Source organism: Bos grunniens, chromosome 10, assembly GCF_055505025.1.
Source record: "Bos grunniens cultivar Pamir isolate PY7600 chromosome 10, Bosgru_T2T1.0, whole genome shotgun sequence".
NCBI classification, from domain to species: domain Eukaryota; kingdom Metazoa; phylum Chordata; class Mammalia; order Artiodactyla; family Bovidae; genus Bos; species Bos grunniens.
In genome coordinates, this window is record NC_141174.1 from 43,257,811 (window position 1) to 43,275,246 (window position 17,436).

At 36.8% G+C, this 17,436-nt stretch overlaps 1 protein-coding gene across 16 annotated transcripts in view; it reads right to left on the reverse strand.

Annotated features, from left to right (window-relative positions):
- ATP8B4 (ATPase phospholipid transporting 8B4 (putative)) overlaps window positions 1–17,436 on the reverse strand; it is a 335,711-nt gene that overhangs the window by 262,510 nt on the left and 55,765 nt on the right. For all 16 annotated transcript variants that reach the window (XR_015134453.1, XR_015134452.1, XR_015134455.1 and 13 more), the window contains one exon: window positions 6,593–6,660. Coding sequence is in view for 9 of the 16 variants with exons in the window: in XM_086320812.1 (XP_086176938.1) it covers window positions 6,593–6,620 (28 nt within the window). In the remaining 7 variants the exon portion in view is untranslated. The remainder of the gene's footprint in view (window positions 1–6,592; window positions 6,661–17,436) is intronic.

Sequence of the window (17,436 nt, forward strand, 5' to 3'; positions counted from 1 at the left end):
ATCATTGTCTCCACTCTATTTCCTCCCATCACATTTTGCCTTGTATTAGACAATGCAGGGATAAAAGACTGCCAAGTTAAAAATACACCAAGTTGTGTTTAGCAGAATGTATTTATGTGATTCACTGTCACTTCTGTACAAAGTTACTGGCGGTCACCCGAAAGTAGGAATAATTCTGTCTCCATGGGGAATTACCTAGCATGGCAAGATGAAAGTGCAGAGCCCAAGGTCATATGGCAATATGACTGTGTCTGGTAGCACCTGGCACCCGAAGTATGTGAATCATGGAAGAAACAGGAGTTTGCAATACTGAGCCAGAAGTTAATCTGTTGAGGATTCTTCCCATCATCACACATGTAAAACTGTACATGGAAGGTTTACTTTTCATTAACTACTAGTCAAAACAAAATTTATCTCATATTAGTAGTATTAGGAGAATCAAATGCTTGAGTATCCTTGATACTATATATAATAAGCCTATCATATATTTTTCTCTTTACATGAGGATTAAACATATAAAATTTATTAATATCCCAGTGCTGACAGAGCACAAACCCATTTCCAATATTATCATATATAGTTAAGTACATCTGTAACAGCTTAGATATGAAGGGAACTTGATGGAAGTTTTCCCAAGGTTAACAATTCTAAATCTTTATATGACATTACGAAGTCATGAAGTTGCAGTTATTCTCAGTTCAGTTAAGTCATTCAGTCATGTCTGACTCTTTGGAACCCATGAATTGCAGCACACCAGGCCTCCCTGTCCATCACCAACTCCCGGAGTTCACTCAAACTCTCATCTATTGAGTCGGTGATGCCATCCAGCAATCTCATCCTCTGTCGTCCCCTTCTCCTGCCCCAAAACCCTCCCAGCATCGGAGTCTTTTCCAATGGGTCAACTCTTCGCATGAGGTGGCCAAAGTACTGGAGTTTCAGCTTTAGCATCAGTCCTTCCAAAGAACACCCAAAACTAATCTCCTTTAGAATGGACTGGTTGGATCTCCTTGCAGTCCAAGGGACTCTCAAGAGTCTTCTCCAACACCACAGTTCAAAAGCATCAATTCTTGGGCGCTCAGCTTTCTTCACAGTCCAACTCTCACATCCATACATGACCACTGGAAAAATCATAGCCTTGACTAGACGAACCTTTGTTGGCAAAGTAATGTCTCTGCTTTTGAATATGCTATCTAGATTGGTCATAACTTTCCTTCCAAGGAGTAAGCGTCTTTTAATTTCATGGCTGCAATCACCATCTTCAGTGATTTTATTCTAGGCTATCATAATTTTAAAACTAATTTTAATGTGCTAGAAGAAAAAATGAATTATCTTTCTAGTATCTCTATAGAAAGTTATGCACAAAACAATGGTCATAAAAGACGCAATCAAAAAATAGAGCACCAAAAGTAGAGGAACAAAGGCATTATAAAGGTCTATCAAGTACTGATTTAATGAACCTGTTATTTTTCTGAATTTTGTGATATGCATGGTATGTTATGGATTTTCAAAATTGAGATTTATAAGGATTTGTTTTTTCATGCTAAATGAACATTACCTTTAATACTTAGTTTTGTATTAGTTTAAAGCTTCAAAAAAAAAAAAAAAAAAGTGGATCTAGCCCTGATGACCCTCCCCCTTGCTCAGTCAGTCAGCTCCAGGCACAGCGCCTCTTTGTTGTTCCTCTAACAGGCCAGGCACACTCCCATCTCAAAGCTTTTACACTTGCTGGTCTCTCTGCCTAAAATCCTTGTTCTCCAGTAACTACATGATCCCCCTTCTCACTTCTTTCAGATATTTGCTCAACTATGTCTTTCTCTATTCAGCCTTCCCTGATTATCATTTTTAAAACTGCAAAACCTCCAGTACACAAGATGACTTACTTATTCATTTATTGTTAACTATCTCTCCCTGTCCCCCCCACAAGAATGTAAGCTTCATACAGACTTAAGAGTTTTTGATTTTTAAAATCTGTTTTGTTAATGAATTTCACCTTTTTCTTAAGCGCACATATAACCTTCTCCAGGACAGATCACATCCTGGGCCATAAATCTAGCCTTGCTAAATTCAAAAAAATAGAAATCATTCCAAGCATCTTTTCTGACCACAATGCAGTAAGATTAGATCTCAATTACAGGAGAAAAACTATTAAAAATTCCAACATATGGAGGCTGAACAACACGCTGCTGAATGACCAACAAATCACAGAAGAAATCAAAAAAGAAATCAAAATTTCCATAGAAATGAATGAAAATGAAAACACAACAACCCAAAACCTGTGGGACACTGTAAAAGCAGTACTAAGGGGAAAGTTCATAGCAATACAGGCATACCTCAGAAACAAGAAAAAAGTCAAATAAATAACCTAACTCTATACGTAAAGCAAACTAGAAAAGGAAGAAATGAAGAACCCCAGGGTTAGTAGAAGGAAAGAAATCTTAAAAATTAGGGCAGAAATAAATGCAAAAGAAACAAAAGAGACCATAGCAAAATCAACAAAGCCAAAAGCTGGTTCTTTGAGAGGATAAATATAATTGACAAACCATTAGCCAGACTCATCAAGAAACAAAGGGAGAAAAATCAAATCAATAAAATTAGAAATGAAAATGGAGAGATCACAACAGACAACACACAAATACAAAGGATCATAAGCGACTACTATCAGCAATTATATGCCAATAAAATGGACAACTTGGAAGAAATGGACAAGTTCTTAGAAAAGTACAACTTTCCAAAACTGAACCAGGAAGAAATAGAAAATCTTAACAGACCCATCACAAGCACAGAAATTGAAAGTGTAATCAGAAATCTTCCAGCAAACAAAAGCCCAGGTCCAGACGGCTTCACAGCTGAATTCTACCAAAAGTTTAAAGAAGAGCTAACACCTATTCTACTCAAACTCTTCCAGAAAATTGCAGAGGAAGGTAAACTTCCAAACTCATTCTATGAGGCCACCATCACCCTAATACCAGAACCTGACAAAGATGCCACAAAAAAGAAAACTATAGGCCAATATCACTGATGAACATAGATGCAAAAATCCTTAACAAAATTCTAGCAATCAGAATCCAACAACACATTAAAAAGATCAAACATCATGATGAAGTGGGCTTTATCACAGGGATGCAAGGATTCTTCAATATCCACAAATCAATCAATGTAATACACCACATTAACAAATTGAAAAATAAAAGCCATATGATTATCTCAATAGATGCAGAGAAAGCCTTTGACAAGATTCAACATCCATTTATGATAAAAACTCTCCAGAAAGCAGGAATAGAAGGAACATACTTCAAAATAATAAAAGCTATATATGACAAACCCACAGCAAACAATAACTTCAATGGTGAAAAATTGAAAGCATTTCCCCTAAAATCAGGAACCCAACAAGGGTGCCCACTTTCACCACTACTATTCAACATAGTTTTGGAAGTTCTGGCCACAGCAATCAGAGCAGAAAAAGAAATAAAAGGAATCCAAATTGGAAAAGAAGAAGTAAAACTCTCACTCTTTGCAGATGACATGATCCTCTACATAGAAAACCCTAAAGACTCCACCAGAAAATTACTAGAGCTAATCAATGAATATAGTAGAGTTGCAGGACATAAAATCAACACACAGAAATCCCTTGCATTCCTATACACTAATAATGAGAAAGCAGAAAGAGAAATTAAGGAAACAATTCCATTCACCATTGCAACGAAAAGAATAAAATACTTAGGAGTATATCCACCTAATGAAACAAAGACCTATATATAGAAAACTATAAAATACTGGTGAAAGAAATCAAAGAGGACACTAATACATGGAGAAATATACCGTGTTCATGGATCAGAAGAATCAATATAGTGAAAATGAGTATACTATTCAAAGCAATCTATAGATTCAATGCAATCCCTATCAAGCTACCAACGGTATTTTTCACCGAGCTAGAACAAATAATTTCACAACTTGTATGGAAATACAAAAAACCTTGAATAGCCAAAGCAATCTTGAGAAAGAAGAATGGAACTGGAAAATCAACCTGCCTGACTTCAGGCTCTAATACAAAGCCACAGTCATCAAGACAGTATGGTACTGGCACAAAGACAGAAATATAGATCAGTGGAACAAAATAGAAATCCCAGAGATAAACCCACACACCTATGGACACCTTATCTTTGACAAAGGAGGCAAGAATATACAGTGGAGAAAACACAATCTCTTTAACAAGTGGTGCTGGGGAAACTGGTCAACCACTTGTAAAAGAATGAAATTAGAACACTTTCTAACACCATACACAAAAATAAACTCAAAATGGATTAAAGATCTAAACCTAAGACCAGAAACTATAAAACTCCTAGAGGAGAACGTAGACAAAACACTCTCTGACATCAATCACAGCAGGATCCTCTATGACCCACCTCCCAGAATATTGGAAATAAAAGCAAAAATAAACAAATGTGACCTAATTAAAACTAAAAGCTTCTGCACAACAAAGGAAACTATAAGCAAGGTGAAAAGACAGCCTTCAGAATGGGAGAAAATAATAGCAAATGAAGCAACTGACAAAGAATTAATCTCAAAAGTATACAAGCAACTCCTGCAGCTCAACTCCAGAAAAATAAATGACCCAATAAAAAAATGGGCCAAGAACTAAACAGACATTTCTCCAAAGAAGACATATAGATGGCTAATAAACACATGAAAAGATGCTCAACATCACTCATTATCAGAGAAATGCAAATCAAAACCACTATGAGGTACCATTTCACGCCAGTCAGAATGGCTGCAATCCATAAGTCTACAAGCAATAAATGCTGGAGAGGGTGTGGAGAAAAGGGAATCCTCTTACACTGTTGGTGAGAATGCAAACTAGTACAGCCACTATGGAGAACAGTGTGGAGATTCCTTAAAAAACTGGAAATAGAACTGCCATACGACCCAGCAATCCCACTGCTGGGCATACACACTGAGGAAATTGAAAGAGACACATGTACCCCAATGTTCATCGCAGCACTGTTTATAATAGCCAGGACATGGAAGCAACCTAGATGTCCATCAGCAGAGGAATGGATAAGAAAGCAGTGGTACATATACACAATGGAGTATTACTCAGCCATTAAAAAGAATACATTTGAATCAGCTCTAATGAGGTGGATGAAACTGGAGCCTATTATACAGAGTGAAGTAAGTCAGAAAGAAAAACACCAATATTATAGAGAAAACACCATGTTATAGAGAAAAGTTTAAGGTAGAAAAGGTATCTGTGATTACAAGATTAATATTTAAGAGCCAGTTTCAAAATAATGCACACCATAGTTCCATCTGGGGATATGTGGATAAATATACATTAACGTATTAATAGAGGTCACTGATTGGAGCCCTCTAAACTAGACAACATGGCAGACTGGAGCAGTTATCTCTGGATTGTCCAATTACAGTTACTTCTATTTTCTTAATTTTATTTATAAAAAATTGCTTATTTTATACATATGCATTCATATATACATAGAAATTATTTTTAAAAAGTGAAACTGAACTTACCAAAACCTCACAACAGTAGATTCTGTTGGAAACTTGTCCTTGTCAAAACTGGTTAATCTAATGTTTACATTATTAAGGTAATACCAGTGACTAGGTATAAATAAATCACTTTATTTGTAAAAGAAAAAATGACAACAATAATTCTAGACTCTTAAATAAGCTCTGGAAATATGAAACTATTGCCCCAGAGGGCATAACTAATGACCTACAGGTGCAAACTACACTGAGACAGATTTCAGCTCATTGTGAGACTGAACATTGCAATGAATGTGTCCAAAAAGGGAACAGACTGCACCAAGAAATAACTGCCTATCAAAGTAGGTTAACCAACTGTCACACATAGGATTAGAAGGAGAATATTAGATATACTCTAATCCAGCCTTTCCTCTCTAACAAGTCTGAAATAAAACAGTAGTAATAAACCAAATACACTTCCACTGAAGGAAAAACTACACAATAACATCACTGACTAACAAGGTTTAAGATAAGATTAATACTCTCAGGTCACAATAATGTATTTCTTAACACTAGAATACTATTAAAACTGTTTTGCTAGACAAATTACTCAACCAAAAACCAAATGTTTCTTGCCATAGTGAACCTAAATTATTTCTAACCATATGATCTTAGTTTTAATTGTTGGTGTAATCATACAATGGAATACTACTTTACAAGGAAAAACTGAATAACAAAATATTGATACACGCAACCACATGGAAATATGTCAAAAACCTTACACTTAGTGAAAGAAGACACAAGAATACATGCTGCATGGTTTCATTTATGTTAATTTCAAAAATAGGTAAATCAACCAAATAGAAATCAGAAGGTGGTTGTGTACAATGCAGGGAAAATGAAAAAAGGGGGCACAAGGAACTTCCTGGAGTGATAGAAATATTGTTTCTTGCTTTTTGAAAATTATAAATATACATAAAATTGTCAAAGCTCAAGGAGAACACTCAAGATCTATGTGGTTTTTGCTTATAAATCATATCTCCTTGAAATTAAAATGAATGCTTAAAAAAATCATATTTGCTTTGTATCTCCTGAAGAACTCAATACTTACCAAGTGATTTCTTCTTACTGCAGAACATTATTGCACTTGATTATTTTTCACCAGGCCTCACAGCTGGCCTATATAAGAAAACGAGATATGTACAAAACATTAGTATTTGAGAAACACTTGTTAACCAAAAATTCCCATCATTCAACTTTCTTCCTAGTCAAATCTAGATGACTAGGAAGTCATTAAGAGAACAAATAACAGACTCCATTTATGAGACTTAAATCTAACCAGACAGACACAGAAAACAAACTTATGGTTACCAAATTGGAAAGGGGGAAGGGATAAATTTGGAGTTTGCAATCAAAATATACACATTACTATATATAAAATATATAACCAACAAAGATCTGCTGTATAGTACATGGAACTATGTACAATGTCTTGTAATAACCTATAATGGAAAATAATTTAAAAAAGAATGTATATATGTGTGTGTGTATATATACATACATATATATACGAATGTGTATATATGTGTGTATATATACATACATATATATACAAATGTGTATATATGTGTGTATATATGTATATGCATGTATATATGTATATACATACATATATACACACACATATATGTACATATATAGAAAGAGAGAGAGAGAGAGACCCAAGTCAATTTGTTGTACACCTGAAACAAACACACCATTGTAAATCAATTCTATTCCAAAGAAAAATTTTAAGACAGACAATTCTATATAAAAATTACCTATTTGTATTATAGCAGATATATGGAACTTAAAGTAAGAACAAGCATGAAATTCAATTTGGGATTAAAATGGAGCCAAATTTTCTAATATATCCAAAACCCTGTAAATTTGAAAATTACAAAGGTGATGCTCCAACACCTGCCTTTTATTTAAGTGCCAAGTGTGATTCCTTCCAGAGTCACCCAAGTCCAGGAAGTACAGATGGTCCCATATAGAATTAAATGAAGGAGGAACATGCCTAGACAGACAGTAATCAAATTGACAAAAACTAAGGACAGAGAAAACATTAAAAGCAAGAAAGGAAAAGCAACAAATAATAAACAAGGGAATCCCCATAAGACTATCACTTGATTTTTTAGCAGAAACTGTACAAGCCAGAAGGGAGTGACTTGATATATTAAAAGCAAAGAAAGGGAAAAACCTAAAACCAAGAATACTTTGCTCAGCATGACTCTCATTCAGAATTAATGGAGAAATCAAAAGCTTTATAGACAAACAAAAGCTAAAAGAATTCAGCACCATCAAACAAGTGTTACCACAAATGCTAAAGCAATTCTTTAAGCATAAAAGAAAAGGCCACAATTAGAAACAAGAAAATTACAAAATGGTAAAGCTCACTAATAAATGTAAACATATAGTAAAAGTAGGAAATCATCTACACACAAATATGATGTCAAAACAGTAATTGTGAGCAGAGGAAAGTACAAATGCAGGATACTTGAAATGCATTTTAAATTAAGAAACTAGCAACTTAAAACAATCATGTATACATATAGACTGCTACATCAAAACATGGTAACCATAAACAAAAAATCTATAATAGATAAACACACAGAAAAGAAAAAGGATCCAAACACAACACTAAAGATAGTTATCAAATCACAAGAGAAGTAAACAAAAGAGAAAAGGAATTTAAAAAGTCCTACAAAATCAAACAACTTTAAAATGGCAATAAGAACATACATATCAATAATTATCTCAAATGTAAATAGATTAAATGCTCCAACCAAAAGACATAGGCTGGCTGAATTAATACAAAAACAAGATCCATATATATGTTGTCTGTAAGAGACCCACTTCAGATCTAGAGACACATACAGACTCAAAGTGAGGGGATAGAAAACTGTATTCTATGCAAATGGAAATCAAAGGAAAGCTAGAGTAGCAGTACTCCTATCAGACAATATAGACATTAAAATAAAGACTGTTATAAGACACAAAAAGGACATTACATAATAGTCAAGGGATCAATAGAAGAAGATATAACAATTATATATGCACCCAACACAGGAGCACCTCAATATATTCAGCAAATGTTAACAGACATAAAAGGAAAATTGACAGTAGCACCTTGGTGGAGGACTTTAGCATTCCACTTAAATCAATAGAAACATCATCCAGACAGAAAATCAATAAGGAAACACAGGCTTTAAAAGACACATTAGAACAGATAGATCTAATTGACATTTATAGAGCATTCCATCCAAAATCAGAAAAATGTATCTTCTTTTCAAGTGCATATGGAACATTCTCCAGAACAGATCACATCCTGGACAACAAAGGAAGTCTTGGTAAATTTAAGAAAACTGAAGTCATCAGATCAGATCAGATCAGTCACCCAGTCGTGTCCGACTCTTTGCGACCCCATGAATTGCAGCACACCAGGCCTCCCTGTCCATCACCAACTCCCGGAGTTCACTCAGACTCACGTCCATCAAGTCAGTGATGCCATCCAGCCATCTCATCCTCTGTCGTCCCCTTATCCTCCTGCCCCCAATCCCTCCCAGCATCAGAGTCTTTTCCAATGAGTCAACTCTTCGCATGAGGTGGCCAAAGTACTGGAGTTTCAGCTTTAGCATCATTCATTTCAAAGAAATTCCAGGGCTGATCTCCTTCAGAATGGACTGGTTGGATCTCCTTGCAGTCCAAGGGACTCTCAAGAGTCTTCTCCAACACCACAGTTCAAAAGCATCAATTCTTCGGTGCTCAGCCTTCTTCACAGTCCAACTCTCGCATCCATACATGACCACAGGACAAACCATAGCCTTGACTAGACGAACCTTTGTTGGCAAAGTAATGTCTCTGCTTTTGAATATGCTATCTAGGTTGGTCATAACTTTCCTTCCAAGGAGTAAGCATCTCTTAATTTCATGGCTGCAGTCACCATCTGTAGTGATTTTGGAGCCCAGAAAAATAAAGTCTGACACTGTTTCCACTGTTTGCCCATCTATTTCCCATGAAGTGATGGGACCGGATGCCATGATCTTCATTTTCTGGATGTTGAGCTTTAAGCCAACTTTTTCACTCTCCACTTTCACTTTCATCAAGAGGCTTTTGAGTTCCTCTTCACTTTCTGCCATAAGGGTGGTGTCATCTGCATATCTGAGGTTATTGATATTTCTCCCGGCAATCTTGATTCCAGCTTGTGTTTCTTCCAGTCCAGCATTTCTCATGATGTACTCTGCATATAAGTTAAATAAACATGGTGACAATATACAGCCTTGACGAACTCCTTTTCCTATTTGGAACCAGTCTGTTGTTCCATGTCTAATTCTAACTGTTTCTTCCTGACCTGCGTACAAATTTCTCAAGAGGCAGATCAGGTGGTCTGGTATTCCCATCTCTTTCAGAATTTTCCACAGTTTATTGTGATCCACAGAGTCAAAGGCTTTGGCATAGTCAATAAAGCAGAAATAGATGCTTTTCTGGAACTCTCTTGCTTTTTCTATGATCCAGCGGATGTTGGCAATTTGATCTCTGGTTCCTCTGCCTTTTCTAAAACTAGCTTGAACATCTGGAAGTTCACAGTTCACATATTGCTGAAGCCTGGCTTGGAGAATTTTGAGCATTACTTTACTAGCGTGTGAGATGAGTGCAATTGTGCGGTAGTTTGAGCATTCTTTGGCATTGCCTTTCTTTGGGATTGGAATGAAAACTAACCTTTTCCAGTCCTGTGGCCACTGCTGAGTTTTCCAAATTTGCTGGCATATTGAGTGCAGCACTTTCACAGCATCATCTTTCAGGATTTGGAATAGCTCAACTGGAATTCCATCACCGCCACTAGCTTTGTTCATAGTGATGCTTTCTAAGGCCCACTTGACTTCACATTCCAGGATGTCTGGCTCTAGGTCAGTGATCACACCATCGTGATTAAAAAGACAAATGAAAAGCTGCTCAACATTGCTAACTATAAGAGAAATGCCAATGAAAATTACAATGAGGTATCACCTCACACTAGTCAAAATAGCCATCATCAAAAAGTCTATAAATAATAAATGCTAGAGAGGGTATGGAGAAAAAGGAACCCTCTCCACTATGGAGAACAATATAGAGGTTCATCTAAGAGCTAAAAATAGAGCTACCCTATGATCCTGCAATCCAACTCCTGGGCATAATTCAAAAAGATACATGCACCCCAATGTTCACTGCAGCACTATTTACAATAGTCAAGACATGAAAGCAAACCAAATGTCCATTGACAGATGAATGAATAAAGATGTGATGTGCATGTGTGTGTGTATGGAATATTACTCAGCCATAAGAAAGAATGAAATAATGCCCATATGCAGCAACATGGATGTACCTAAAGAGTACCACGTACTAAGTAAAGTAAGCCAAAGACAAAAATCATACAAACATTATTTCCACATAGAATCTAAAATTTTAAAAGACACAAATGATCTTATTTCCAAAAAGAAAGAGACTCACAAAGAGAGCAAACAAACTTATGATTGCCAAATGGGAGAGGGGGTAGTGAAACGGATATATTAGGAGGTGGGGTTAACAGACACACATGCTCAGTTGTGTCCAACTCTCTGCGACCCTGTGGACCAGGCTCCTCAGTCCATGGGATTCTCCAGGCAAGAATATTGGAGTGGAGTGCCATTTTCTTCTCCAAGATATACACACTCTGTATAAAACAGGTAGCCGACAAGAACCTACTGTATAGCACAAGGAACTATACTCAATATTATGTAATAACCTATCAGGGGAAAGAATCTGAAAAAGTATGTGTGTGTGGTGTACATATATGTGTGTGTGTGTGTATATGTGTTGCTGCTGCTAAGTCACTTTAGTTGTGTCCGACTCTGTGTGACCCCATAGACGGCAGCCCACCAGGCTCCACCATCCCTGGGATTCTCCAGGCAAGAACACTGGAGTGGGTTGCCATTGCCTTCTCCAATGTATATGTGCTACATAATATATAAAAGTATATGTATGAAGTAAGCAAGAAAAACATAAGAAAAATGGGACTACATCAAACTAAAATACTTGCACAGTGAAGGAAACTATCAACAAAACAAAAAGGCCACCTACTGCATTTGGGAAGATATTTGCAAATGATACATCTGATAAGGAGTTAACATCCAAAATATACAAAGAACTTATGGACTCTGTGGGAGAGGGAGAGGGTGGGAAGATTTGGGAGAATGGCATTGAAATACGTATAATATCATGAATGAAACGAGTCGCCAGTCCAGGTTCGATGCACGATACTGGATGCTTGGGGCTGGTGCACTGGGACGACCCAGAGGGATGGTATGGGGAGGGAGGAGGGAGGAGGGTTAAGGATGGGGAACACATGTATACCTGTGGCGGATTCAATATTTGGCAAAACTAATACAATATTGTAAAGTTTAAAAATAAAATAAAATTTAAAAAAAAAGAACTCGTACAACTCAACATCAAAAAAAAAAACCCAACCCCACTAAAAAATGATCAGAAGACCCAAAGAGACATTTTTCCAAAAAATACATATGGATGGCAAATGGATACATAAGAAAGATGCTCAACATCACTAATCAGCAGAGTAATACAAAACTACAATGAGACGCACCCCAATGTTCATTGCAGCAACACTGACAATAGCCAAGACATAGGGAAATTACCTAAATGTTCACTGAAAAATGAATGGATGAAGAAGATGCACTGTGTGTGTGTGTGTGTGTGTATACACACACACATAATACATACAATGGAATACTACTCAGTCATAAAAAAGAATGTCATTTGCCACAACATGGATGGATCCAGAGAGTATCATACTAACTAAATTAGAAAGAGAAAGACAAATAACATAATACCATGTATATGTGGAATCTAAAATATGATACAAACGAACTTAGCTAAGAAACAGACTCACAGATATAAAAATCAAGCTTGTGGTTGCCAGTGGTGAAGGGAGTTGACGAGAGATGGATTGGGAATTTGAAGTCAGCAGAGCAAGCTATTATATACACAATAGATAAACAAGATCCTACAGTATGTGTGCCGGCTAAGCCACTTGTCATGTCCAACTCTCTGTGACCCCATGGACTGTAGCCTGCCAGGCTCCTCTGTCCACAGGATTGTCCAGGCAAGAATACTAGAGTGAGTTGCCATGCCCTCCTCCAGGGGATCTTCCCAACTCAGGGATCAAACCCACAATTCTTATGTCTCCTGCATTGGCAGGCATATAGAGAACTATACTCAATATCCTGTGATAAACCATAACAGAAAAGAATATAAGAAAGAATGTGTATATGTGTATATATATAAAACTGGACTTTGCTATACTGTAAAAATTACATTACAAATCAACTAAATTTTTTAAAAACTACAATGAGATACCACTTCACACATGTCAGATGGCTATTATCAAAATGATGACACATAGAAAGTGTTGGCAAGGATGCAGAGAAAAGAGTTTTCTTATGAACTTGCACTATGGAAAACAATATGGAGATTCCTCAAAAAAGTAAAAGTAGAACTACCATAAGATCCAGCAATTTCACTTTGGGGTATTTTTCCAAATAAAAATACTAACTCAAAAGGACATTAAGCACCCCCATGTTCATCACAGTAGTATTTACAATAGCCAAGATATGGAAGCAAATAGCCAAGATATGGAAGCAACCTAAGTACCCACTGATGAATGGATACAGGTGTGGTGTATATAAACAATTAAATACTGTTCAGCCATAAAAAAAAGAAATCTTGTCAGTTTTGATGACACAGATGGACCTGGAGGGCATTATGCTAAGTGAAAGAACAGAAAGACAAACACTGTATGGTTTCACTTATACGTGGAATCTAAAAAACAAAACAAATGGATAAATAAAACAAAACAGAAACACATATACAGAGAACAAACAGGTGGTTGCAGGGATGGGGAGACAGGGGGAAGGAGAACGAGTGAAATAGGGAGATTAAGAAGTGTAAACTTCCAGTGACTAAACAAATGAACCATGAGAATGAGATGCACTGTGTGGGGCACATAGTACTAATAACATAATATCTCTGCATGGTGACAGATGGTAACGAGACTTATCCTGGTGATCACTTTGTATAGAAATATTGAATCACTGTGTTGTGCACCAGGAACTACTATAGTGTTATAGGTTAATTACACCTCAAAAAACAAGTAACAAACTCATAGAAAAAGAGATCAGATTTGTTATTACCACAGACAAGGGGTGGGAAGGGGGGGAATTGGATGAAGGTGATTAAAACATACAAACTTCCAGTCAGAAGATAAGTACTAGGCATGTAAAGCGCAACCATGATCAATATAACAGTAGTGTATGTTACGTACAAAAGTCATTAAGAGGGTAAATCCTATGAGTTCTCATCACAACAAAAATAATTTATCTATATGAAATTATGAGTGTTCATTAAACTTATTTTGGTAATCATTTCACGATGTAGGTCCAGTCATGCTATACACCTTAAACTTACACAGCACTATACGTCCATTACTTCTCAATAAAATTGGAAGAAAAAATAAAATTATTTAGAAATAAATAGAGGGCAGAATAATATTATGTTTCATTTTTTCCCCTACATGTGGTCTCAATTTTTTCATATGGCAAACTCCATTAAGGATTTAGAACGAATAAATAAAGGGCAAACAACGTCAGCCCCGTAGACCATGGACATGAACTCAGACACCTCTGCAAACACATGACAGTAAGGAGAGCTTCTGAATTCATATTCCCTAGGTTAGCAAGAGAAATGACTTGTTTGTTTGTGCTCAAAGATGTGGTGTGGCAGGATGCATTAAACACCCACGAAAGAAGAAGCTGGTCACTCAACTAGAGACCAGAAAAGAGGAAGAGCAATGCTTATGGCTTAGCAGTTACAAGAAAGGAGGATGCAGAGGAATTTCATCAACACCTATTTCTCCACTATCAATTTCTAGAATCTAAAAAGCCTGAACCATTAGCATTTCTCCCTGTTGTGCACCTAGATTTATAAGTTCCCATTCACTACAGCCAGGAAAAGCCATAGCCTCAGCAGTGCTGAGGGAATAACACCCACCGCAAGGTGTCCCTGACATGTAGGGCCATTAACACTTTCTAAGACCCACTGCTTTTCCAGGAACAAGTCACTAATATTGATGAATCCAACATGAAGATGAGGTTACTACTGCTGGATGCTGTGAGAAGCCAAGAGAGGTCCTCCAATACGACCCATCAATAACTCTTCTGTTCCTCTTCCAATGGCTTCTACGAACTGCTACAAGGCTGCCTAAAACAATCCTCCCCTCCCCTCACTGTGCCCCAGCCCTAGGCAGCAGACGCCTCCAGGACAGGCCGGCTGACCAGTTACTGCTTTCCCCTGCATTCCTTCATTAATAGGTTTCCCTGTTCCAGCCCTGACCACCCATAGACTTGGGTCCTCACTGAAGCCAGAGTGATATTGATAAAAGTTAAACAGCATTATGTCACACACCTACTTAAAACCTTTTAATCACCTCCTATTGGCCTTAAAAAAATAAAAAGATCAAATTCCACGTGATTCCGTGGCCCCTCTGCAACCTGGACCCTGCTAGTCTTTCTACTCTGATTTCTCATCACTCTCCTTACAGTCCCCATTCCTCCTCACACCCTCTCATGTCTATACTACAGAAATACTCAACTCAGCTTTTTCCATTTGAGGGCCATGATTCATGTTCTTTCCTCTGTCAGTCATAATCTAATACCCATGGTCAATCCTTACACCTGACTAATTTGTACCTATCTTTTCAATATCAACTCAAACTGCACTCCTAGCACTTATAGGAGTTCTCCCCTGGCTCCCCAAATCAGAGATAAGACCACTTCCTATGTGCTCCCATAGAATCAAGAACTTATCATCTCAGAGCCCCTATAATTTTAGAATTTATTTGCCTATCACATTAGCTGTTTTTCCCTTAGTCTACAAACTCCAGTGGGGCAGAGAACTGATCTGTCTGGACCATAGTTGTATCTTCCGTATTAAATGCATGACTGGCATGCAGCAGTGCTCAATAAATGTCTGCTAAATGAAAGAATGAATTTCTCAGTTTCTATGAGGAATGAAGTAAGAGCTTCCTGATACTAAAGGCATTTTCCTTTTAGCAACTCTCTCTTCCTAGACCCCAACTCCAAGTTCAAGACAGTTTTAGATTCTCCCAAACTGGGAACTTTGTGGCTTTCTTGGCCACTCTCTCTCTGGCTGGTTTCTATTCTCCTGTGTAACCCCACCTCCAACCTAGGAAGAACCTCAAAGAATGAGAAGTGTTTGGTTAGCAATAGGAAGAGTGTTGCAGGCAAACTGAATAGCATGAGAAAGGAGAAGGAAATTTGCAAATCTCTGGGAGGAGAAGGGCAAGAGGAAGCACCCTGACTCTAAAAGAAGATGCACAAAAAGGATTTTTTTTTTTTTTTTTTTGAGGAAAAGACTTTCTGTGAGAAAAACATGGACAAAAGTAGGTTTTTATCCATGAGGAGCTATTTTTGTTCCAACAAAATTTCACAACAGATACAAAATGTGGACATAGGAAAGGATGAATGGATTCAGTGACAATGACACCTCGATCTGATGGCCCCATCTGGCCAATGGGTTTTAAGGCTCATCAGAAAGTTCTAAGTCAACTTGTTAGGGCTTGAAAACTCTCTGGAGACTAAGTTAACATATTCTGTTTTCACGAGCTCAGAGTCCCTCGAGCAGGTAAAAGGAAGAACAGTTCTTTAAGCAGGATGGCAAAAGGGACTCTCCACCCTGACAGGTGCCAATGAGAATGCAGGCTAGAAGAAATTTAATCTCTCAGGAAGTTATTAGGAGTACTGGCCACTGGCCAACATTTTCTTCCTTTCTCCTTCTTGGTTTGCTAGATTGCTTTGAGGGATTAGCACTAACAGATAGCCAGTACACAGGATGAACTTAATATATATTTGTGCAATACAAAGGTAACTAAAGAGAAAATATCCATGTAACCCCTTCCATCTCTTATTTTAGACCTTCCTACAAGCACTTTTCATTTTAAAATCCCCAGACAATTAAGCATAAAGCAAAACCATATCCTTTCTAAAATTACCTTTAAGCCTTACAATTATTTCAATGCTTTTAATTTCTCTAATAACACCTTCCAAAATATCTTTAAAACTTTTTATTTTTAATATAATGAATCTTTTTTAATTTAGTCATTTTTGCCTTTGTAGAAAATATGCTCTATTTCATATTTAATGCAGAGTGATAATATAATCACTGTTGTATGAATTAAACACTTCTCTGAGGTTTGTGAAAATTGTTCCTTATTAATGATCTTATCCAAGTGTTTTTACCCTCTAAAACATGTGGTTATAACAAAAATTAAGATTTCAAGTCCACGTTTCCTCCAATCTAATCTTTTCTTTATAATAACAGCAACCCAGATAGATCTAATGGGAGTATTCATAGTAATATATCAGATCCTAGTGTAAATTTGAGGAAGTAAAATTTAGTTCTTTTATTGTCTTATATTTATCAATTCACCAAAATACCCCAGCTGACACTCACTGATGTTAGAGAAAAGAAAAAGCCATCTTCTACTGAACTTTCAGATCAGTGAGAGTCTAAGGAAATAGACTGAAAAAAAAAAAAAAAGTGATAAAGAAGGATTTGCTAAAATAAAATATAGTTTAGGATTTTGAAATTCAACCATTTACAAGTGCTAGAGCAAACATTATTTACATAAAAACATTGTTCCTTTTTTGAAATCACCCAAAGCAGAAGAAGTGGAAGAAGGTAAGTCGCTGAATAGGTTTTATCTTACCCTTGCCTTCATCTCGTGCAAGGGGTTAAGATGGTGGTTTTCATGTGTCAAAGTCTTGCTGGATTTTTATAAGAAAGACAGGTCTGGGGAAAGTAGGA